We start from the raw sequence: 26,424 nt of genomic DNA, 5'->3' as shown, positions 1-26,424 counted from the left end.
TTATTAGTAATAATAGTAAAATATCTTATTATATTTATATATGTATGTATATATATATATGTATGTATATGTTTGAAAATGCCATTGCAAAAATCGTGACAAAGTAGTGTTGGTTAACTATTGTCACGTCCAATATGATAAGATGAATTTATTTCCTTTGGACGTAAGTAGCAGATTGAAAGAGTATTACATGCAATCAATCAACTCTTCCATCTGTTCTTGACACTGCTGATAAAAAAAAAAAATTGGGATAAAACAGCAAGCAGTAACCTGTTTGAATCCAATCCGAGTAACAATCGATCACAAAGGTGATCCAAAATCTCGGACCAGCGAATCAGAATCCATCAGGGATATATTATCCTATAGCCATGCAAAAATGACTAGAAAGCATAAACAAGATCCAACATATTATTGTTCATGATTATATTTTTACACTCCTGTGTGATTAAAAATGTAAGACACATTGTTATCCTGATGAACAGGTGGTGCATGATAGGTACGACGAGTGGACGAATTGTTATTAACATAATATGATGATTTTCTCATACTTGTTGATGAGGACATGATTGCTACAGTTTCATAATATCGAAGTTTACCACAGCAACGACCACTTTTAAGTATTGCTGTGAAACCACGTCGATATTTCTTGTTAAAGAAAGCATATAATATTGGATTAATACAGGAATTACTGGAACCAAGCCATTGGGCAATGGGTGTAGCAATCATTTGTACCTCTTCCTCCCATTCTGCCTGATCTCCACCAAGTTTAATTCGAGCAAAAATGATGTAAAGTGGCAACCATGAAAGAACAAAAAGTATCACCACCACCACCAACATCTTGACTACTTTGACTTTTGACTTTTGCTGTATTCTCTCCATTTGGGCGTCCTTCGTGTCCGTAGGTATGTCTCTTCGCCATACTTTTATCCAGATAAGAATGTAGCACAAGGATATGAGAATCATTGGTAAAACGTAGCAAAGCATCAGATTGCCAATCAAGAAAAATAAAGTACCATCTTGAGGTCGTGGCCACCTTTCCACGCAAAATTTTAAGCTCGGGTCATCTCCATATTTTATTAGGTCAAAAAATAGCAGCCATGGTGATGTCGTTGTTAATGCGATGAACCAAATTATCACTATTATCATACGTGCACGTCGTTTTGTTATCTGACACTTCATTGGCCACCATATCGCCAGGAATCTGAAATTAATGAGACATTTATTTTAGACTTTATATTTTTAGAAGTAGTTGTAAATCTATACACTATTAATCCTTATTTATAGTAGGAATTGTTACTTTTTCTAGGACTATACAAAATGCATGGCCCCGTTTCATGCTTGAATTCAATTCGTACACGATCGACATTTGTGTCAAATCGTGAAGCAAATTACGATGTCAACGACCAATAACTTGGTTATTTGGAATAATGGAGTATCGAAAAATATTAGACTTTAGCTATTGCATGTATGTCACACTTCGTGTGTCATGAAAATAGCTAAGTCATAGACCTAGCTAAAATAAAAATGGCCATAGTATACATATTCCCAGGAATTGTTGGTTAAATTTAGAACATTTTTTTTTTTTTTTTATAAATTATGAAAAATAAAGTGGCTATAAAGTTTAGTAATTATTGAGTTTCCTATTTAAACTCCTTTTTTCTAGTTTTTTTTCAACAAATTTAGCATTGTCTTTGAGGATATAATAGGGCTTTTCATGGATTAATAGCAGAAAAAATTTATTCAAGTAGAATAATCTGGATTTGTTCAGACATTTTTTAGTTGATATTTATTGTTTATATTAAGAGAAAAATAATAAAATAGGTCTTACTTTCTTTATTACAAAATAAAAGATAAAAGTAAACACGACATATTCAAATAAATTTAAAAGCAGCTTTTTAAAGCTCATAGACTTTTTTTATTGCTTATTTAATATTATTGTATGAATTTTTTCCTTTTATTCACAATTATCGTCATTGAAGCAAGCATTTTTTTTTTTTTAAATTATAAAAAAATTTTCCATCACTTCCTAAACATAACAATAAACTCCACAACCATAATACCAAAAATATTTAATTACTTTTTTTAAGTGTTTACTTGAAAAAAAAATCATTCCTTATTTACAATCAAACAGGTTTATTATCAATGATTAAAAAAAAAGCTTACTATAAATAAATAAATGCATATATTTATGAATCTAATTAAATCAATAACAGTAACACTACTATATATGCACTTGGTAGTAAATATTGGAAAAATTAGATCAGGAAATAATTTATTCAAAATAAATATTTCAATAGTTTAATAGTAAATAGAAGCATTAATAGTTGAAGTTAAACTATAGATGAGCTATAAAAAATTTTTTTTGGTATTAAATTAAAGTTTTGGAATTGTTTAGTTATTTTTTAAATGTCTTTCAAGGAGTAAATCATCCCTTAGCACTCATAAGACTCTAGATGATCAAAAAATGTCCATCACTATCATTGGCAGTTAATATCCAAGAGTTTATATAAAAAAAAACAATAATTGATCAACAATTAAATTTATTTCTTAACACTTAATAAATGCTTAGTAGTATTTATGAATATAAATAAATGTATTAACATAAATAAATTATGATCTAAGGAGAGAATGCCGACCGAGACTTTATTAAGAGACCGGTTTGTTCTCTGCTTTGAGTATAAACATGATACCAACTGAACCCTTTCACAACAGGCCACTGACTCTAATCATATGTTATGCTTCGACAAATAAAGAGAATAGTATTTATATTATATACATATTCCAGTTATTAACAATTTATTTTTTTACTTTATTTTATAAATTGACTTATTTAAAGTATAATTAATCGTCCATTTTTTATGCTCTATTAACCAGCACGCGACCATTTAGGATTTAATCCATTAGATATATACAAGTGTTTTCCTTATTTGCACACAAATAAGGAGCAAGAAAAGCTGCAGTATAATATCAGGTACAAGGAAATCAAATTGTATCGTCGTTGCTACACCATCACATCGATACAATACATTTTACGATACGATGCATCGATTTACTGAAGGAAATACCTTTTGCTTTTTTACTTTATTTAGATACAGATTCCTATCATCTGTCTTGCAGCTGTAAACCAGTCTAACAAGCACTATGTTTTTAATAAAAAATTATTGAAAATCCTTTTTTATGAGGTAACTTGAAATAAATTGTTTTCTAGATATTTTTTTTTAAGTATTGAATATTTTAATTAAAAGACTTTTTAAGCCCACAATGTTTCATGTGATTTATTAATGCATTAGAATAAGCGTCAGAGATCGTAGACGATAGGTCAGAGTTAAGCAATCGGCTGACAGCACATGTAGGTACATAGAATAGTTACTCCTTGTTATGCTGTTTTTCACCTGTCCTACTTCATAAAGAACTAAGACAATGAAAAATATAGGAGTGAAAGAAAAAAAATATATACCAACTAAAAGTGACTTATCTAAACCAAATATTCCCATTGGAATTTTGTTGAAACTTCTCTTTTTTACTCCTAAACTCTGGCACGAAAGTACCACACCAATAAATCGTGAATTCATGCCAGTTGTGAATCTCCAACGAACCACATGTAATCCAATATATAACCTGAACCATTTATGAGATAATAAATATGTTATTTATGATTATTGTCATGATAATTAACTGGTTGAACATTGATTAAATTTTAAAACACTTTATTTGGCAATCACTGCACAACACATTTATCTTGAAACACTTAAACTCCTATTTTCGAAGCAGAAAGATTGATTTGGGAAAAAGAGAAAATATTTCTAGTTTAAATGGAATCAAGACAGTGATAAGTTCCCAGTTGGTGAGTCTGAAAAATGTTTAGGCCCTGACCAGGCTAATTTCAAGGCAAGACATTAATTCTTCTTTCGTGAGGTCAATGAAGGGTGAGTTGTGATATTTGTGGATTGATATTTTATTGGTGAAGTTCTAAAAGTGATCTCTGGAAATGGAAAAGTGAAATGGTATTATTTGATGAAGAATGATGCCTTGAATCATATTGATCACTAGAAATTAATACCTGGGTGTTAATTTGCTAACAGCAGAGTACGAGTGGTCATTTATGATTGAATATTGGACCAGTTTTAGTCGACCATAGCTCAATATTGGCTTAGAAATGGCCAGCCATGCTTTCCTACTAGAGTTCTTGGTTGAAAAAAAAATTTTCAGCGTTATTTTTACTAACTCTAGTCACTTGTTTTCTATCTCCAGTTTATTACTCTAGTAGAGCAGCACAGCTGACCCATTCCTAGTTTAAATCAGCACCAGTTTTATCAACCATAGCCTAATGTTGGACCAAGAATGGACTAGTCTTGCTTGTTATTAGTTATTTTCTTTAACTGGTATTGCTAGAACATCACCAATGATTCGAAAAGTGGTTAGATGAAGTAAGGAAAGAGCAATAAGACAACAAGATTGGATTGGTAATTTTGATTTTATTAAAATTCCGTAATAATAATTCAGGGGGAGGAGAGAAAATTAAAAAAAGAGGGTATTACTTATAAAAAATGAATGATTAACAAACCAAAACAATGAAAACATTAATAGTGAAAAATGGAAGCCGAATGTGATTTTGAAATTTTTTTCATAGTTTTTCGATGATGATGTCGACTTCAAATCATGAAGTGTTGACGTGATCAAAGGAGAAGAAATTTTCTTGGTTTAAAAGATGTTATTCCCATCTTAATGTCCAAGAGCCCATCCGCCGAGCCAGGCACCATGACCATGAGCATGAGTGTTGAGGACGGTGTGGGTGACAATTGGGGCACGGTGAACAACGGGGGCAACGGGTTGGTGGACAACATGGGGATGAGAAGCAGCATGCGAGATCACAGCAGGAGCATGGATGTGGCCAAGTCCATGGTCAAGAACAACTCCGGTGAGACCTCCAGGAGCAGCAGCAGCGACAGCCAAGACGGCGGCAAGAACGATCTGTGTATGTTTTAATTATCATATTAACATTTATGAAACCTTTTACAGGGCATTAAATAACATCTTATATCATAGATACAACTATTAGCTAATACAATGGACACGCTCGGCTTGTTTCACATCAACATTTTTGTGACCCACACTCGACACACTACACCAAGAGAGACTCATGCAAAAGCGAAAGCACAAATGATCGTATAACGATATCGATTGAAAGGTTAAAGAATGGAAACGTTTTTTTTTTTATTAAGAATCAGAATCATTTATGTGATATAAAAGACCGGCAATGAAGGGAATTTTTTATTTTATTCAAGACAATATAGCTTAATCATGTTAATTCATTGAAATTTAGCATATGTAGGAAGTAAATTGAGTTGTCAAATCGATTTTTTACTTGGAATTCAATCGTGAATAATGAACGTGTCTGGACAAGGGAATCAATATATGTTGGGTAAGGGTAGGGTTCTCAGGGTGATTGGATTACGAAATCAATAACATGAGTACAAGTTAAATGGAAAATAGAGTACGTGATGTGAATGGAAGAAATGTTAGTGGAAGAAATATAATATTGTTGTAAGCAAATGTTATTGTTTTATAGTGTATTTATAAAAAATGTGTAATAATGCTTACCAGCTTGAACATCTTGATGGGTTGGTTTGTTGTTTACTGTTTGCAAGTCAGTAAGCCTGTGACAATAAGACCTCACTAAGTCCCTTTTATACAAAGTGATTTTTAAAAAAATCACATCAATATATAGTTAAATTTTATCACGTGGTACAATAAGAATGACGCTCGGTCAGGTAAATGTTGAGTCAGCCGATTGGTTTGATGGAGAGGGAGATCTCTTGACCAATCACAATCATCTAACACACTCTAATCTCTGCTTTAGCTGCTAGACAACAAGTTTATTCAACAACCCCTTCATTATAATCTTTATATTGCCAAATATATAAGCAAAAAAAAAAACATTGTTTCATCTTCTCTATTGTCTTGATACATCTTTCATTATCTGTGGTAATGTTGGTCTAAAGCTCAACATAATGAGTTCATAAAATAAGCTAATTTTTAACGACTTATTATGTATTGTCTTATGCAATATTATAGATATTGCATCATATTCTGGAAGTTTATATGCATGCTATAAGATATAGGTATAACCATAGTCATTCCTAGTGCTAGATTTACTCTTAACAAACAACCAAACAGATCGCATGTCAATAAAAAAATATTATCTGTGTGGTTTTCACTTTATGAAACTTTCATGCAGATACGTGTAATCAGATCTTCATGTGTGGAGAAAATTTTATTAGAAAAATTACAATAATATTCTTTTCATTTGATCATCATCATCATCAGTAGCATCATCATTTTTGTTTATGATAATTTTTCAAATGAGCTTTTTATTGACACGTAAGACCTACCATGCTTTATGACTCATAACATGGAATAAATATCAGGGAAATCATTATTATTCATGAATTATTTATTAAGTAAAAATATTTTGAATAAATAAAATCCATAATTTGTTGATCAAATTTATTTAAATTGATCCAATATCTATGATGGGATTAGAAAAAAGCTTGCTTGAAATTTTGTCATCTTATTTTTTAGAAACAAAGTATTATTTCACCTAGATGCAATAAAGGCATAATATGAATGACAAAAACGTTTTGGGCAATTTAAAAAAATTTGTCCCGTCTAGAGTATTAGATTTTATACACGTTGGAATGGCTTTAAAAAAAGTCAATCGACGAAAATATACCCTTCGGACAATTTTTTGCCAATAATGTGAGAATACTATGAAAGTTATTCTTCCGGCGTATGAAGATTGTTTGCTGGTTCCAAAGTACTTTTATTCTTCGTCGCATTTAACTCCATGTCTATGTCTAGGCAGGCCTTCCAATTTCACGGAAATACCCATAAAAATGGGAACCCTTTCTTTTTTACATCTAACCTATTTATTTTTTGCTGAAAAATCGTTTAAACGGAGATTCACCTTTGAATGTGATATCTGATTTTTCGACTCACCTATCCAATGACACTGCTACCAGACTGTAGACAGAAGCTGCCACTGATACTCCTTGGATATAAGAAACAGTCTTACACATAAATCGCCCAAGGACCCAAGCTGAAATACAGAAAACAGTTTTTATATTATCAATTTAAATAAATAAATAAAATTATTCATATTTATTTGACTTAAATTATCTAGAGTAATCTAATTAATTATTTTAATTAGAATTAATTGATTAGAAAATGTCTGCTCTAACTAAACATAATTATTAATTAGAAAAATAAATATTGGAATAATTTAGACACATAAATTCATGCTTTATAGAAGCATTTTCTTTCATTAACTATCCCATTAATATGATCATTGACACATCATTTATGTACTAATTATTCTAATGTAGATTACAGTATGTAATTATATTTTCAATTTTCATTTAATCATTATTTACTGCACACTATAATTTATCATTACATAATATTATCAACAAAATTCATTTTTACTATTAATTATTTAAAATTTAATCTAATCACAGTTTTTATTTCTTTTCCAACTATTAACAATTATTCTAAATCATTTCTAATCACTATTTATTTATTAACAATCACTATATTTTTGTTTATATTAAAAATAATCATTTAATTGAATAATGTAAAACACTATACTGTATAAAATTGTCATGTTTTTTTATTTTTAACAATGGAAATTAACTGACTATTATTTTATAATAAAAGTCTTAAACTCTATAAAGACTCTGAATTTAAAAGTGTGATTATATCAGTCACTCAGACCTATTTTTTCTGAATTTAATAATAAAGCAATGAATTCACAATGTTTTCATTCACTCCAACATGCATCGATTTAATCAGTATAGTAATCATACTTTATAAGCCTCTAGTGCTACTTATTATTCCAGTTAATACTGCAGCTCTTGATATTACATTTAAAAAATAAAATTAAATCCCTAATAATTAAATGCAAATAGCTGATTCAAAATATCAGAATATTTCCAACGAATTATTTGAAAAAAAAAAATTTTTTTTAAATAAAAATGATAATGGGTTTATTATAAAAATAATAATCAAAAATAATCCTCTCAATTTTTTCGAGAAAATACAATAATCTTAAATGAAGAGACATTTTATCTTTCTGGAATGTTTTGGGGACTTTTACGTGGGTGGTTGTATATGACATAAAGACGTACATGAGTACTGAGAGTACCGAAATTTATTATTGGGCATCCAAGATCTCTAGCATTTAGTCGTATGCAAGATAAATGGTGATAAGGATTGAGATAGGTACGTGCGTAGAAAACTGTGGGAAATGTCAACGAGTGTATTCATCGAGTAGATAAATTGATTCCCAGAACATCGACCGGCCGTTTATTGCACAGAGTATTAAAATACATTGAGAATAGAATAAAAGTGAAGGGCATGTACACTTGGTGTGGTAGAATGGCAAAGCGAATCACCGATCAAGCGTTAAATGGTAATTATTTCAAAGCTGGAATATCTTACAATATCATAATCATGATAAAAGAATTTTTTTCATCTCTCCTACCAGTTATTTTTCATGTCATAAAAATGATTAAAATTATCACGAGTTGGATAATATGAGAGAATAAAAAATATCAAAGTCGGAAATGTGCCAAAAATAGAAGATAAAAATAAAAGAGTTGAAAAAATTCAATTGCACAAGAGAGAAGAGAGAGAAAAAAAATAAAAAACAATGTGTGGAAAACCCAAGAAAATATACAGACTCTCATGTTGGATACATGTGGTCTATAAATTTTTCTCCAGTTATATTTCTTATCTTGTTTGATTTTCCCTGTCATATTTTCCGGTTTTCTTTCTTCCATACTCTTTTTCTTACAATTGAAATATTGTTTTGAACTCTCGCTTTCTGAACTATATACACATTTCTAATGTTTCAAGCCGGTCTGACAAGTACGGTGAGAGTTAGTCGAACCCACGAAGCACCAACGTATATAAAAGCTGTACGAAACAACACCTAAACTATTTTTAAATCACATCGTGAATGGTCAAGTCATACATTCAGATAACCCATTTACTGTGAACAAGTAATAATTATTTCAACTAATAAAATCCAAGTTTTGATTTTTTTTTTTTTTCAATTTACATGGTAACATTTCGATTAATTTAATTCTGATGGTTAATTAAAATAATTCATTTAATAAAATACATTTTAATGTGCTCAATTATCTGAGTATTGGTTTATTCTATAAAAAAAAAAATAAATAATTAATAATCATAAAACTTATTTTAGAATGGATGTACAGTTAATCACTTTTTTTTTTTAATTCATGGTGTCTTAAAAAATAAGAATTAATCTAATGTCATTTGCATTGAAAAAAAATTAAAAATAATTCCAACCTCATCCCAAAGTTAGTAGTTTTATTATTGAAATAAAATACGATTTTTTAAAAAAAATTTCACGATTATTTGAATAGTTACAACTGAATATTTGTAATTGAAATAAAAAAAAATTTAATTTAAAATATGACATATTAGATACAATATATCAGAAGATTAATAAAATAAATAATTATATAATAGCAAACAATACACATTTTTTTCCAGGATATATTCAAATTTATTATAATGTTGAACTAAATATAAAAATAAATTTTTTAATCAAAATTTCGTTAGATTGAATAAAATATTTTATTACAAATATTTCCAATTTTTTTTATTAATTATATCAACATTTTTTTGTATACCGGAAAATTTTTATTATTTTTATTTTAAAATATACTATTATTTTTAATTATCGTTGACGTTGGATACGAGGTACTTTCACTAATTGTAAATGATCATTGCAATGTTTACGACAATCAATTGTAGTTCTTGACATTCCATGTGCGTATACGCAACGATTTATGCGTGGGCATGATAATAAATAAGTCATTAAGAAGTTGAGAATGAAATAATAATAATAATTATTATTATTATTATTTTAATTAATTGTAATCCGTACGTATTTAAATAAATTTTTATGGTAATTAAATCATTTAAAAGATTGATATTAATGATAAGGCGTATATTTGGAATGATATTAATAAATATTGATTAATTATGTTGTCAATGAATTAATAAAAACAAATTATTCACGCCGTTTTACATATCTCAATAAATCATTTAACATAATTATATTATTAATAAAACAATTGGGAATATTTTTTTTTTTCTTTCCAGCAGAAATATTTTGATGAAAATTTTTTAAGCTTTAATAAATACTTAAACGTCTTGCAAAAAATAAATCCACCTAAAAAACCGTCGTCGTTTTAATGTGACTGACACCGAAAAGCTTAGAAATAAAAGGTAATAACTCCTTTTTTTTTATGAATTATAAAAATTCTACAATAGTAAATTCTGCTTGTCTTTTATTAAAATAAAAGAATTATTGATTTATGACTATAAAATATGAACTCTTTTAATAATACCATAAAAATCAATAAAAAAAAAAAAGAATAGTTTGAATAAAAAGGATGTTTTAATAATTATTATCATGATAAAAATAATAGAGAAAAATTATCCTCTCATTAAAAACTTTTTGTTGTCTAGCGATATTTTTTTTCCTGTCAGAAAAGCGCTTACTAACTGATATAAAGTAATAAAAATGTCCCTACTTATGTTACACGTTGAGAAGGGGACTAAAAAGAAAGGATGCAAAATAAAATTTATTTAGTGGTAATTGACTTAATCTGATGTGATTAAACAGCAAATCCGAGAAATTTTCGTTGCCATTCGCTAATTTTCTCTCTCTCTTTCTCTCTTTCTCTCTCACTTACTCTCATAGTTTGTATATTACGGGGTCAGTGTGTATGTCGTAGTTAACGGTTTATCGATCTTCCAACGATAAACCTATTGACATGGAGAGAGAGAGACTGTATGTACTACTAGTCAATGTATATTTCTATTTAGAGTGTTATATCAGTTAAATCTATCGAAAGTCATCATATCCAAGAATTTCAATTAAATAAATCATTCAACTACCAAGTAATTATTTTTTTTTTTTAATTTTAATAATAATTAATAATAATATTGTGATGTATTTAATAAATTATTAGATATGAAATAAATGATAATAATAAGTTGTCACTGATAGTTTATGCATTATTAAAGTCTTGTTGAAAATGTAACTTAGTGTAGTATGAAATAGTATTTAATTAAAACCAAAGAACTCGTGAACTTTCGTAAACTCCTCTTGCAACTTCCAAAAATGTTTGTAGCAACTAAATTGCCTGCATCTGAAATCTCTTATATGCTGCCTCAAAGAAACTTGGTAGTCATTAAAAGCGAGGAAAAAATTTATAAAAGCAAATATATAAACAAAAAAGAACAGAGAAAAAAAAAATTGTGAAGAATACATATATATATTGTGGATATATAAATGTATATGTACCTCCTGTACTCTATAATAGTCTCTAATTTAAGAGAAAAAAAGTAGGTCGTTGAAACAATATTCCAAGGCAAACAATTTAGCAATATTGCTTTATGAATATTCAAGCAAACAATATATAAAATACTATATCTATAACTTATCTTTTATTTTTTATTTCTTTTGTAGAAAAATCTTTCAGTAATTAAGTTAACATATTGGTCATGATTGGAGATGGGGATAATTGATGGTATCAGTCATTGTTGTCTATTAAAAATAATAAATAATAAAAAATAATATAATAAGTAATGTAAACATAGTAATTAACATAGTTAACAATGTAATCTTTATAAATAAAAAAAAAATACAATTTTATTTGTAAATGATTATCGAATTAATTGCAAAGTATTAGATAATTTTTTCTTTATTGTTTAAATAAATATTATATTGTTTATTATTTTCTATTGATGTTTAAAAAAAGGGAATATTATATTCAATAATAATATTCAAGTATTTATTAACTATTTAAGCAGCAGAGTATTAAAAAAATTTTTTTTCTTCACTTGTTAGATAATAATTAAGCAATAAAAAAAATAATCCTCTAAAAAAATTTGGCTAATTGTCCCCATTAAATTTTTATTGTTTCTTTTGTTGAGCTTCGCATTGTTACCAAAGTACTTTGTACCGTTTTTTGGTACCATTTAATATAAATATACAAGTGTAGGAAATTTTTAAAAGTCATTTAAATATAAAATAATGAAAAAGAAATTATTGATTATTGTAATAATATAATTAAAAGTAAAACTAACAGTAGGAATAAGTCTCTGTTCATTGCATTATTTATGTTCTTTAAAAATCAATCAAGACCTTGTAAATATGGAAACCTTACATTGCGATCCTTTTTTTTAATTGTCCAATTTTTTTTTGCAATAATTGCAATATTTAATCAATTTGCTGTGGCTATTATCTCTGCTTTAAATACAAAGATAAACTCGAGTAAAAAATTGATAAACAATATCTCCACTGATAAACATGCATTAAAAGCCATCAGCTTATTTAAAAAAATATTGACTTTGTAAAAGTATAGATCTCTTTCTATTCTCTTTAATAAAAAATCAGAGTCCACTATTTAATTAAAATATTTTCCTTTATAATCTCAGGACTTTTCCATTTCAATTCACAATTAATCAACTCATTTATTTAATTAATCTTCAATATAGCAATCCACATCTTCAACTCCAAAGACTCTTAAAAATTGTTCAAGTTATCTTTTAAAGTGTTCAAATGGTCATAGCTCAGTTTAATGCTCAAACTTGATGGTACTTTTTTTGAATGCAATTGTTACTTAAGTAATAACTATCTTGGAACAGTAGCAACTGCAGGCTAAAATAGGAGGGGATGATAGAGATAGATAGGAGCGAGACTGTTGCGGAATGTATCGATCACGAGAACGAGTCGACGCCCTCGACGAAGAGATGGATGGGCTGTAGAGAAGGCAAAGGTTAAAATCCGCTCGTCGACAGCGCTAGGATCGTCACCTGGGACAATAAATCCGATTAATTGCACGGTTTTTATCCACAAATGGACCCCTACTTTCCAATTTCTAACGACCATTACAAATATATTTAAAAAAAACAAAATCTTTCTATTCATTGTCAATCATTATTTTCAATAAAATTAAAAATAAAATATCATTTTAAAAATTATTTAATGGTATTAAATAGAATAATATCTATTATTTAGTTGTTAAATAGTTTATTTGAAAACAGAAGTTGGGTTGTAAAGTTCAAATAAACTTGTCAGTGAAAATGTGGGAAGAGGAAATAAAAGAATTGAGGAAACGATTCTAGGATGGTTTAGATTTCAGTTTAGACTGTATACTAAATGCACAAAACGTACGTGGGAATCTAGAAAATTGTCCTTGCTGGAAATACTATATACCTGTCCTTCTATATGTTACTACATTTCTTACATTCCCATCACTCGTCTCTTCTCAATTCTCTTGTCAAGATTTCACAAGTGACTCCAAAGCGATTTAATTCTCGAAAATAATTTTTATTTCTAATCCAAACATTGATTAAAAATAATCCATAATATTTTTGAGAATATTTATTAGTTAATATTGTTTATTAAAGTTAATAAATAAAATTTAATTGCTTTTGTGAGAATAAAAAGTGTGAGTTTGATTGACAAGAATGGTGCCAATATTACAGAAGAAGGAAAAAAAAAATGTTTATTTATTTAACAAAATAAATTGGTTTGATATGAATGAAAAATATTTCATTAATGATAAATCATTCTATTTATTATTTAAAATTCAGTTAAATTTTTTTTCCTCATGTGATAAATTAATTTCGTACTGAAATAGAATTTATCAGTTGTTACTAAATCAAATTGGCGTAAAAAGGTTCATTCAAATAAATGGTTTATTTCCGATGATAGGGACATTTATTTAACTGCACTCAGATCTCCAATTCATTAACTGTTTAACCAGCATTGAAAATAATTTTCAAATATTTATTGATGATGAATTAATTTTATTTACACAATACATTTTATCTGTAATAAATAAAATAAATAAAAAAAGAAAAAAAAAAACAAATATCAATTTTTTGTTTAAATGTCAGCTTGAGAAGTATATAACTGATTACTTCAATTAATCAAACAAAAGCAAAAAATAAAAATGTCGAAGAAGCCAGGAGTTTTTGTTCCCACGAGATTTGATGAAAATCGATCTGTCGTTCAACACTAAAATAACCATTGACTTATGCTATCACTTTTGAACCACGTGTGCAGAAGACAATGGCAGTGATTGCGCTTGAGGAATGACGCGACGAGATTTTGAAATTCCTGACTGTTCTTCTATACGGTTAATGGAAATCCAATGTCTAAGACGACGCATACTCTCGACCTTGTGGGACACAACTCACAGCTATTCTTCTATACACTGCTGCTGCTGCTGCTTCTGGTGCAATCTCCACTATCCGGAGGAAAAGAATAAAGTCAGGAAGAAAGAGACACGACCCAGACCTTGAATTCCCTTATTCTCTGAAGAAAAATTATCACTTGGACGTGAATCAACTGTTTTTATATTTTTTACTAAAGTTAAATTGTTTGAGGAAGAATGAAAACTATTTAGAGTGCGTGAAGAATTTTCTCTTTTTATTATATCATAAGTTTTATAGCTTTCTTCACAAACTGCATTTCTAATCAATTTACTGGACATTCAGAGTCAGCATCTCATCCAGAAGATGTTGGATTGGTGCTATCATTCAGTTATTTTCCAGGACTGGGTCAACATTAGTTGCCACAGCCACTGATGGGTCCATTGGATAACCCTGCTAGGATGAAGATAGCAAAATATTTACCAATTAATATCAAACAAAAAGAACTTGGAATATTTACTTTACTATTATTTTTCAATATTGATCTAGGACCATGGTATTTATGGAATGTTCAAGAAATAAATTGAAGTAAAAAGGTAGATACTTAGCAGTGAAGAATTAACCAACCAGTCCAAAGTGATGTTGATGAAGCATGAGAAGTGCCCAATGATGATTTCCTTGAATTGATCTCACTTGATTGAGTATACAATATTGGGTATGCTCGACCTCAATTTTTTTGAAATAATCGCAGCTATTGTTTCAGTATTAGAGTAATGCAAGAAGTTTTGGAAGACAAAACAGACACAAAGTCTGCTTGGAATACTATCACAAAGTCTTGAAATTAAGATCCATCGATCAAACTTGTCCTAAAAGTCGTACAAGGATGGTATACAAGTAGAGAAAACTGCAAGAAGAATCGAAGACAAAAAAAAAGCTATAAACCGATCCAGAAAGTTAAGTAGTCTTTTTGTCATCAGAAATGAATGAATCCGTATAAGACAACAGAAATTTCACATGATCAAAAAACTTACCTCTTTCATATATTGCCTGACCTTATATTGACTTATTCTACTTGAAAGGCAAATTTTTCATCCAAAGTAATAGCAATTTTGCCGAAATAAAGAGATTTGCCTCTTGGCCCCGAAGGGAAGCACATCTCAACACCTCGAGTATCGTCATTGCGGTTGTTGGAACATTCTCTCAAAGGGTTACAACCAGTTTACCTCACGTTCGACCGGTCATATAGACCTCATTCTCATCACTTTGCATCTCAAACTAGAGTTTTCATAACACCACAAAGATGCTACCTTGTCATCAAAGATTATCTCGGCCCAAATTTCATAAAAGTCTTTAAGATATTAACCTCTTAACAAATTCGGTTTTCTTACTTGCTTTAAGAGCACACTGTGGTTCAACATTTCATTAATTTCAGTACAATCTCACCACCACTGATACCAGTCCAGACTACAGCATGGCAAAAATTCATCAAACACTGCTATCAATTAATTAATTTGAACGTAGTTACAATATTTATTGAACGTGAAGGACATTAATTAATTATTTATAAACAGTGGGAGATTCATGATGGATTATTATTTAAAAAATTCATCAAGGGTTTGAAAAATAAGTTAATTGGCTTGAGTTTTTTGGTTTGATAGTATAAAGAGTCATATCAACATGACATGTCATAAAAATTATTTGTTATGTTGAAAAAAGTCTTTTTCAACTTTATTTTATCTTACATTTGTTATTCATATTTTTTCAAGTGAAAAAAAATCACCAAAATCAGTGACCTGGCAATACTTGCCAAGGTCTATCCTCAGAATGACTGGACTAATATACACTTAATTAATTTCAGCACAACCTAATAGCTAAATATCGATCACAGAGGAAATCATTTGATCACAATAATCAGTCGAATATTAATTGAATATCAAAAAGAAATATAATAATAATAATTTATAATTATCTAAACAGTTAAAAAAAACTTCATTAAAATGTTAGCTAAAAAAACTTAATGAAGAAAAATTAAGCTAACAATGAAAAAAAAAGTACCTGCAGAACAACATGATTAATTGTAGTCGCTTTAGTATTTTGGTAATTAAGCATAATATACATACACGACGTAAAATCAATAGTATTCAAGGAAGGAAGGAAAAACAAGATAAAAGCAAAAAAAAAAAAATGTATAAATGAATCCGTGACACACGCAAGTAGTAACATAATACACTGGAACATTAATACATGTATACATTTTCTGACATTCACTAAAAATAAATGCTGAAATAAAAATGAAAAATCATGAAGCAGTTCAAGCAGAAGAAAAGTCGAGTGCTAATACAAAAAAAAAACTCAGGTTTAAGCAAAAGAATAAAGAGTACATCTGAATCCTGATATAGGCTCTGTCTTTTAGAAGTTCAGCATAACATTCATGAGCAAAAGCTGGTGCAGCTGCAGGCTAAGGTAGGGAGGAAATGAGTAAGCTCGGTCTGGCTAGATTGGCCTGATGTAGGGCAACCCCAGACTTGTGCTTCACTTCCACCAGCGACTATCCACAATTGCGCTTGCGTAGAAGCTCTTTGTGAGGATACTGCCCCGGTTTTGAATGCCTTCAAGGTTTCACCGACCTAGTGCTATACACCTTTATAACTCACTACCTCACGACCTCTTTTTTTGACTTTTGATCCCTTTTGAACTGCTCCTTCGAGTCGACATCAGTCATCGATTCATTATCATTTGTCTGCTGCCAAGGCGAGAAAAATGAATAAGTGGAGAAAGAGAGAAAAAGTACCAGTTCGACCTTTCAGAAAGCTTCAAGCCTAGGACTAATGGCTGAAACGAAGTAGGAAAAGTACTGACCTATTCCAACGTATGGAAGTGCATGACCTGAATATCGCGCAGGTGTCCCACTGGCCTCTGAATCCTAGTTTTACACATTTATCAGCAACTTTTTTAGGTTTCCATGACAATTGGATGATATAACTGCTATTCGACATTGACCAAATGATTCCTACCATCACTATAACGCTTGTAATCTCAATACAGTAATAGTCATAAATTTTGTATATCCTTGACCAAACGAGCGAATCCAAACGTTGTTCTCCACGACGAAATTCTGCATAATTGGAGGAACAATACTACTCTAAAGGATGTTTGGGTGCTCATAACTAATTGCTGCTAAATCAGTGATGAACTGGATACATTAGCAGACCTTAGAACATGTAGAAGTGATTTTTTTTATTGAAGACCAGATTCTTTTGTTTAAAAATTAACAAAATATTCTACAGATTCATTTCAGTTGTTTGAATTAAAAATATGATGTGTCAGGATATCAAGTTATTCCACCAAAATGGAATGTTCTCATCAGAAATTTGAGCAAAGCAGAACATTGTTTGATTTCATTTTAATCTATTACCTTCTTTAATTGAATTATAATAGTAGAAAAAATTAATAGAAAGCTATTCTATTTCTGGATACTTTATTTTATTTGTTACTATTATCAGGTCATTTTAGTTTCATTGTTCAAAGGAATCAAGTGTTTGAATCAAATCATTTAAATTTCAATAGAAACTCTTGAGATAAATTTTTTTCTTACCAAGAATAGAAAAATATTCCAAGTTTTCTACTTTTAAAGAACTTTTGTGATGAATTTTGATCAAAAATTTTTCATTCTCATGTTAAGAACATTGAAATGTTTAACATTAATATTAAACAAAAAAATTCATGGCTTTTCTTTTTTATTTTACATATATAAAATTTCTTTTTTTTTTCATGATTACAGCTAAGCAAAAAGCAATCCTTATTTATGATAAAAAATTTGCTATCCTCTTTTAGATAACTGATTTTCCTTGAAGACTATAAACACGATTTTTGTTGCAATTTAAAATAACAAGGTGATAAAAAAAAAAGCAAATTAATAATAAAAAAGAATATACCTAAAATCAGATGTTTCATTATTGAATAATTTAAATTTTATTATCAGCAGATGTAACACATCCAACAAACCCTTCAATTAAATTTTTCATCTTCATATGAAATCGGATGAACTATAATTTTATTAGGGACTACTACTTGAAAAATTTCTCAAGTCATAGGAACAATCGTTTGTGACCTAGATACGTAATTATTTTCTCACAAAGTCCAACCTTGAGCAGACCAAGTATATAAACTAGGCCATGTCTCCGTCTGTCTACCTAGCGCGGCCTACCGCGACCCTTCTGCCTATTTTACAACCCACCCTCCTACATTTCCCGTTGCACCAGAACCGTACTCAATCGTTTTCTCTCCCTGCCACCCCTATTTAATCCAAGCCGCACCCTCTCACATCACTTTAACACTTGAAAAAAAAATTTCTCTTCGATTATTATTTATTTCATACATCATTTAATTTTTTTCAATTGAGTCATCTCCAATTTTAACATTTATTCCAACACTCAAATGCTGATAATATTTTTAATGGACCATCCAACTTTTATGAAGAGTAAAAATATGGTAAAAATCATTTTCAATCTATAGAATCATTTAAAGAATAAAATGGATCACTAAGTATTCAATTTTCTTTAGTGTCTCACTTTTTATCTTTCTATCCTCTGCAATACTGCATCACCCTCATGACAATCTCCAGCAATTCTGTCGCCTCTACTTCACAAAACGTTTGGACAAGAAGAAGGATGCTCTGTGATTTTCTCTAGACTCTTATAGCACTCTTTGTATAATATACAGCTGTATAAAACGACCATGTTCATTGTATCGAGAAAAAAGATTGGAATTCTGTACAAACTTCTTCAATACACTAAATTATTTAAGGTTGTCAGATGAAAACTAACTTAATCAAATAAATATCCATTAAAAAGTTTTCATTATCTAAAGCCCAAGAAGAGGCTTATCCTAATTTCTTATTTTGTAAAAAAAGAGTGAATATAAAATAGAAAATTCTCAAATGGAAGAATATAAAAGGAGATTAAGGATAAAATAATAAGAAAATAAGCTGTCAGATTGAATTTGTGAATTTGCATTGTGTTATTGGGATTTCTTTAAAGAAAAATAATGTGTCTTATTTATCTTTTGAATTTTTGGAAATTATCCAATAGTTTGTATTGATAAGAATATTGCATGTGACAAGACTCGAGAAGTTCTAAATAATGCTTATTGGGTAGATTCATGGACTGAATTAGATAATATGTTTCAGAAGTTGAAACTATGCAGAAATATTTCAATGCTATTCCAGTTATTAGCATTCAGACATGTTATAATTATAATTACTATTAATTTGAAAATATTATTCCATTTTTCTAGAATATTTTATCAATGTTTCAAATAAAATACTTTGATAGCAATTCTAATCCAGCTTTATTTTCGAGTCCTGAACATGGTCCACTTAATTTTTGAAATTCCTTGATGGATATAACACTTATATGGAAACATCAAGACCTCTGCTAATTTTTTTGACCATCTATTTCTTTGAAGAACATCCCTTGATTGCATTCGAGTTCTATTATTATTTCTATTTTTATCATATCCAGCAATAAATGGCTGTTTTTCTTCTGGATTCTTCGATACTCTATCCAATGACAAAGAGTATCATTACATTGAAGGTATTATTACCGAATCAATTTCTTCAAGACCTATTTCATCAAGTTTATATGCACAACAATGTTTTTTCCTTGTTGTCTGGCTTTTCTCTAAGGTAGCTATCAAGTAGTAATGAAGTAATTATAAGATAGTAATAGGGTAGTAACATTACGATGTACTGTAAGAGAATGTAATCAAGTTTATACATGGCTTTATTTCATTGCCACACGAGACAGTGATCATTATTATTGAAACGTAGCAAATTATCATGAAGGTGACATTGAGAAGTAGTGAATTAAAAATTTTAATAAATTAAAACTTGGGAAGTGAATTTATTTAATTTAAATCTTATTAAATAATTTCTATCATGGTAGCATAATTCGACCTATGCTGATCTAGATAGACCTCTTGTAGGGTCTGGGAGCAGGCCCAGAAAACGAAATAAGACCAGGGTCATTTAGCAATTATTTATGTAATAGTTGTAATAGAGTAGTTACAAGGTAGTAATACTTGTAGATCTTTGAAGATTCAATTCATCAATCAATCAAAGATTATATCAGAGAAGAGCAATAGAATATGCTGTTGAAATCAGATTATATTTTTCTCAATATTAAAAATGAAAAACAAGTTCCTGCTAATTGAAGACTCTTAGAAATTTCTAGATCTTCTGAATAAAAGTGTCGTGTGCTATTTTTTATTAATAAATTTTAATAAATACACAGACTAGAAAAAAAGCATGATCGACTGTCCTATCATTTTTAATTTCATTTTTATAAAGAATTTTCAAGACAAGTAGATCAATGCTCCCATTCCGTGACGATGATCATATTACGATTATTAACAACCCACGCATTCCAATCGCTACGTAAAAATATATAAATCCTCAAAGACGTTCTATCACTCCTTCAAGATGTCTTTCGATCCTCACGTACTCAGGATTCTTCGAATGTTAACGGACAGCCTTGAGGTTTGGTAAGAATCTCTTCTATTTAACACGGTTCAATGTGCACTTAGGCCATCTAGGCTTGTCATAGGTCAGGAGGTGAGCAAGCAGGGAAACATGGTAGTAATAACAGCCACACGTAATCCATCGGCTTTTTGTTAATCTCACTGGATAAACACTCAAGGACTGGTCATCAAAAGAAGCTGCTCCTTTATATATACCGACATCTCTCTTTTTCACTATGGAAAAGCAAACGGAAATAAGTTTTCGGCTTTTGTGTATGGACTTGACAGAGTTTAACAAAAGCTTCTTTTGATACTGAGCTGTCTTTTAAATCTTCATGACTTAAATTATCATCTATACCTACCAAAGTGATAAAAACTTGTCTTATTATTTTTCTTTAAACTGATTTATTGTGAAAATAAATTTATGTTCACCAAAAAATGGAGTTAATTTTTATTTAGAATAATTTAATCTTTTTTAATTATTTTAAAATATATAATAACATTCTGAATTAATTTAATAATTTTAATTTCAAATAAACCTTAAATATTTTTGGTATTTAAAATTTTTTTCTAGATTTATTCCTTATGCCTTTCAAATATTGTTCCATTGCTTTCAGACAAACAAAAATAGACTATGAATTTTATTTACAAATAGCAAACTAAAGAAAACATCTTTCTATCTTGAAAAAAAAAAATTATCAGCAAATGAAAAAACAATTTTTCTTATAATTAAGTAAATAAATTCTGTTGAAAAAAAGTACTCAAAATGCAAAGAACTCATTGAAGTGAATAAATATTCATTTAATTTAAATAAATCTTTTTTTCTCTGAAAGAGTTGATACGTTTGTGAATAATTTTTTATTATAAACGAAGGAAACTTTCTCTCACACTCCAGAATATATTATTAAAATTATCAATAGCAGATCCTTAATGCAATTTACATCTATTTAATATTAAACATACTAAACCTTAAAAAAATTGAAAACTTTTTTTTTTCAAAATTCAAATGATAAAATTTTGGAATATTCTTAAAATTCAATTTCGAAGGATTTAATTAAAGCTGATTTACAAGAATTTCTAGGAGGAAATCCGGTTAAATAATGGCAATCGTGTCGACACAAATCGCTGGTAAAAGGACACGCTTATGCATTTACAGTCGAAAGAATGCCAAACACCAGCACGTAACTATTACCCTGCACATGACCGGGTCATGGGGGATAGCTGTACACCCCTCAGGGCACAGGTGTGTGAACCGGTGATCTAGGTCAGGCGAGAGTGTTGCCCCTCATTCGCCTTGACACACTTGCAGGTTATCTCTACCCCTGAGTCAATTCTACTCTGTAGCACATCACCAAATTCACCATCTACTTTTTTTCATATTATTGCTCTTGCTATATTAGTTTATTATTGAATAAACCATTTCATACGTTTCTTCCTAACAAATATTTGTTAGCAATTAATGTATAGACAATGTCCGATATTTGTTCCTATTGTTTATCATCAGAAATAGAGTTAAGTTTTCCGAGAACCCACTTCAACACTAGTATCACTAAATGAACCTATTGTTCTATAATTTTACCTACATGAAAGATTACTTTAAATAATCTCGTTTATTTTTGCTGTTCAATTCTGTTAAAATGTTCTTCAAGTTTTGCAAACTCTTTTCAAGTTATACACACGATAAGAAAAACAATTTAAGCTAAAAATCATCATCCAAAGCAGCACGACAACCAATTCTATTAATTTGCAAATTGAGAATAATTTTTGAAAATTGTTTTCGTGTGATGTCAAAATGATTTAGACAGAAAACCAAATTGCTTATTTTAACAATAAAACTGATTTTTGGAAATAGAAAATTTAGATTCAAAATGATATGTGAAGGTGAGAATAAATTGATTCAAATCAATCTTTTTATCAATAAAAATTTAAGTATAAAAGAACCAAGTCAAGTTCCAACTGGAGGAAAAAAAACTCATGCTATTGATATCTCGATTACAACATTGATCGTTTCTATTGCAAGCAGCATAAATAAATCAAATATTTTAACGACTCAGAAATAAACTAAGCTATATTTTATCAGTTTCATTAGTAGAAGACTGTTTTTATTAAAATAGTTGGCTAATAATGTATATCTTTTCAACAAAAAGAATGGAATAACGAATGAATTGTATTTTTTCACCTTCAAAACTTTATTATTCGAATAATAACTTGTTTTCAATATCTTGAGTGTTGATTGCAAATACATACGTCATTTGCGTTCGACCCGATATATTGTAAGCACTTGTGTATACACATTTATTGGAGTCCCAGCACGTTTTACTTATAAAAACCTTCATTAAACTAAAATCACCTACAAAAAGCGTCTATTTGGGAAAACTAAAAATTCTGAAATATTCAATAAAAAAAAAATTTTTCATTTTACAATTGTCCGGAATTAATTTATGATCAAGAACGTCAATAGAATATGTTCAGAAATACGTGCTGATCATAAAATACTAGTAATACTGAAAGGAAGAACGAAGTAGAGGAGAAAGAACGAATCACTCTTACATGCTCTTCTGACGTTTTCAAGTGGAACAATCATACAAGACGTTCCTTTTGAATATTCATTAGTACTCGACGCATAACTGCATCACGAATAATTCTACAACACGATACATTACTATACGGAAACCTTCAAATCTCTCTCACTTTCAAGTGCAACAACAAATTCACTTGGAATATTTAATCAGCATACAAATCATCCATTCAACACCCGAAAAACATCATGAAATTAATTGTCATGATTGAAGGATGAAGATGATGGAAAAACAGGGTTTATTTCAATTGTTAAATTCATAATAATAAAGTTAGAAGCACCAATATGAGGTAAAGCAACGTCGGGACGCGGTCACCACAGGACATTCACCCCTAGTATGCCGGCGCACTCAATATCCAACCCTCTCTTTTCTTCCTTCCTCTTGCCGACTTCCTACGATCCATTTCTCCCACCTAATGCTGCTTTTACTGTACTTCTTACTAATCTAGGACCACCAGCTTGATTTTCATCAAGTGATAGACATGTTTGATGATAAACCATTGTGCTATTATGCATAAGATACTTTCATGTTAATCATTTTATTTATGATCAAATTTTTAAGATTAATCAAAAGATAATAAGATACCTGCATTTGGACATTGAAAGACAATCATTATTCACTCAAATATTGTTAAAAAAATTTAAAAAAAACGACTTACCCATAAGAAGTTAATAATAGGTTTTGTTTATAACCATTATTTTATCCAAAATTAATTGGTTAAAGTGCTTGCTTTTACTCTGAGTTTACTTTGTGTGTGTAGTGAAAGCAGTTGATAATGTTGGGAAATTTTTAGCACTACAATTAGGAGCTCCATTTATGCACAACTGTCAAAAATATATAAAGAACATTATTTTATTCATGAATATTTTTCAGTAATAATATAAATAAAATAAATATCTATTTGTATTTTATATAAAGCAAAATTTATTTTCTAGAAATAATGATCTTCATTGAAAATAGAAATTGATTTCAATTAATCTCCCAGTAATGACTAGATACTGGGCTTACATAATCGATATTTAGTATTTATTTAACAATATCATCCATTGAATTTAACAAATTTATTTGGTTGCATTTAATTATACCACTCATTAATAGTAGAAAAAGTTTATTAACCATATAAAAGCTCACCTTGTCATAACAGATACATTTTAATGCAATTTGTGATTTGAGATATGCTTTTAATGGACGAAAAAAACTATCCAATTTTTTAGTAGTTATTTAAAATGGTCATTAAACTATTTGTTGAAACCTCTAAAAGATAAAATAAGGGGAATTTTTTTTTTTTAATTCCCCTCAAACCACCACCGATGGACAAAGTTCTCGAACAGCAGTATTTTGTTAGGCTAGAAACTAAGGGATATATGGTGACAGCAATGTGAACATCCGGTCGACGTTCGTTTTATCAAACTCAACCATTCGCTTGAAATTAAAATATATTGCTTCTATATATTAAAACAAAAATTATTTGATTTTTGTCCATGTTAGATTAATTATTACTATGTATTGTTTTCACAAAAAAGTAATATTAGCGTCATGACGCTTGTAACAATGTATAGTAAAATCACATGAAATTATCCACACTATACTTATTACGACGTAAATTAGTTCGACATCAGACAAGGCCAATTGATGTACATATTTATGCATCATAATGGAATTCAAGTGAGAGGAACAAGTGGCTAACAGTTCTCAGATAATGTGTCTTTGAGTTTTTTAATGACAATAATATACACTCAACTGTTTATTCTGACGTTCTGAAAATAAACGAAAATATTTCTACAAGGCCGCACTGCTGAATTTGTACACGGAATTGCTCTTTTACTTGCCAAGAATTATTATTCACGTAAGTAAGGTACTTAATTTTTTTTGTTTTTATGATTGAATAAATTTTTTTCTTTTTTTTTGATGCTATAAAAATGAATTTTCATTATTATTTTAATTAAACTGAAAATTTTGATATAATTATTTGATTATTTTCAGGTGCCCATCAAATTCGCGTAACATAAATATAAAAATTTGTAAATAAATGTGTTCGAGTGTCTTCTATATTCAATCAAATATTTGAACTCGATAAAATTTGTTATACCAAGAGATAAATTCTTTCTCTATCTTGAGATGTGCAATTTAAAATGAATCTCATCATTCAGAAGAAATTCAAAATGTGTATGTATGTCATAAAATTAGCACAGTTTATCGTATATCAATGTGACAGCCTTGAAAAAAATGAAGATAGTCAAGAAAAATGAATAGCAGTAAAAAAAAAATAATATAAAGTAGAATTGTCACGAAAAGTCCTTAGGGCATAAGTTAGAATTCTCGTTAAATCTTGACACAGCTTTTATACACTTTTCCATGAAACTTGATCTGACCAATGCAAAAAAAAAATTGCTATAGAAAGAAACAAAAAATGCGTTACAACAACTAGCCCAGAGGCTGAATAAGGTATTCTTCCGACTTTTCGTATGATTTTTAAACTTTGTGGCTTTTCAGTAAACTTAAACGATGAATTCTCAAGAAGATAGCTTGCTTTTTTTTTGCTTTGAAGTACTATAGACTTGTTTGATTGCACCTTAAGAAAATTTAAAGAGTTATATGTATACACTAAGACCCTTGTCTGAGGTCAAGGTATCCGTTTTACGTTTAAATTGTCTTTATCCCTATCCAAGCATGTTCATTGCTGGAGATTTGAAATTCCGTGAGTTCCTTAGGAGTCACGTAGTGGCAAATGAATTTTCAAAAGTACTCTTGCTAAAACTACACAAAGTTGCAATAGTAAAATAAAAAAATGTCACAAAAGAAAAGCTCAAAAAGGAATCGAATAAAAAATAAAAAAGGAAAACTAATCGAACGGAGAAAATCGAGTTCGGTACGAAAGAGCCTCTAGCAAACGAGAATAGCTAGGAAATCTCAACAATTACGTAGGAATTTTCACGAGCGAATACTCGAGAGAATCGGACCAAAGCTTTAAGCGAGATGGAAAACCTACAAGAAAAGACTTGAAGTCTATATACTTAAAAAAAAAATCCTGCAGATAAGCCACAAGTTTTTAAGCAGA

The 26,424-nt window shown here is 29.3% G+C and overlaps 2 protein-coding genes across 2 annotated transcripts in view; both read right to left on the bottom strand.

Moving 5' to 3' along the window:
* Positions 1–26,424, bottom strand: part of LOC118066394 (uncharacterized) — a 37,500-nt gene that overhangs the window by 9,841 nt on the left and 1,235 nt on the right. The window contains exons 2-3 of the mRNA XM_035082371.1: positions 7,000–7,099; positions 433–1,201 (exon numbers count right to left, since the gene is read on the bottom strand). Of these exons, the coding sequence (XP_034938262.1) occupies positions 433–1,201; positions 7,000–7,099 (869 nt within the window). The remainder of the gene's footprint in view (positions 1–432; positions 1,202–6,999; positions 7,100–26,424) is intronic.
* On the bottom strand, positions 4,456–5,738 carry LOC118066404 (uncharacterized). Its single transcript, XM_035082400.1, has 2 exons — positions 5,602–5,738; positions 4,456–4,971 (listed from the first exon to the last, which is right to left on the bottom strand). The coding sequence occupies exons 1-2, from the start codon at positions 5,611–5,613 to the stop codon at positions 4,723–4,725; spliced, it is 261 nt and encodes an 86-aa protein (XP_034938291.1). The 5' UTR covers positions 5,614–5,738; the 3' UTR covers positions 4,456–4,722.

This window comes from Chelonus insularis, unplaced genomic scaffold (assembly GCF_013357705.1).
Source record: "Chelonus insularis isolate UGA/USDA-ARS -01 unplaced genomic scaffold, ASM1335770v1 contig_342_pilon, whole genome shotgun sequence".
Classification (NCBI taxonomy): domain Eukaryota; kingdom Metazoa; phylum Arthropoda; class Insecta; order Hymenoptera; family Braconidae; genus Chelonus; species Chelonus insularis.
This window is presented reverse-complemented; position numbering and strand designations above follow the sequence as displayed.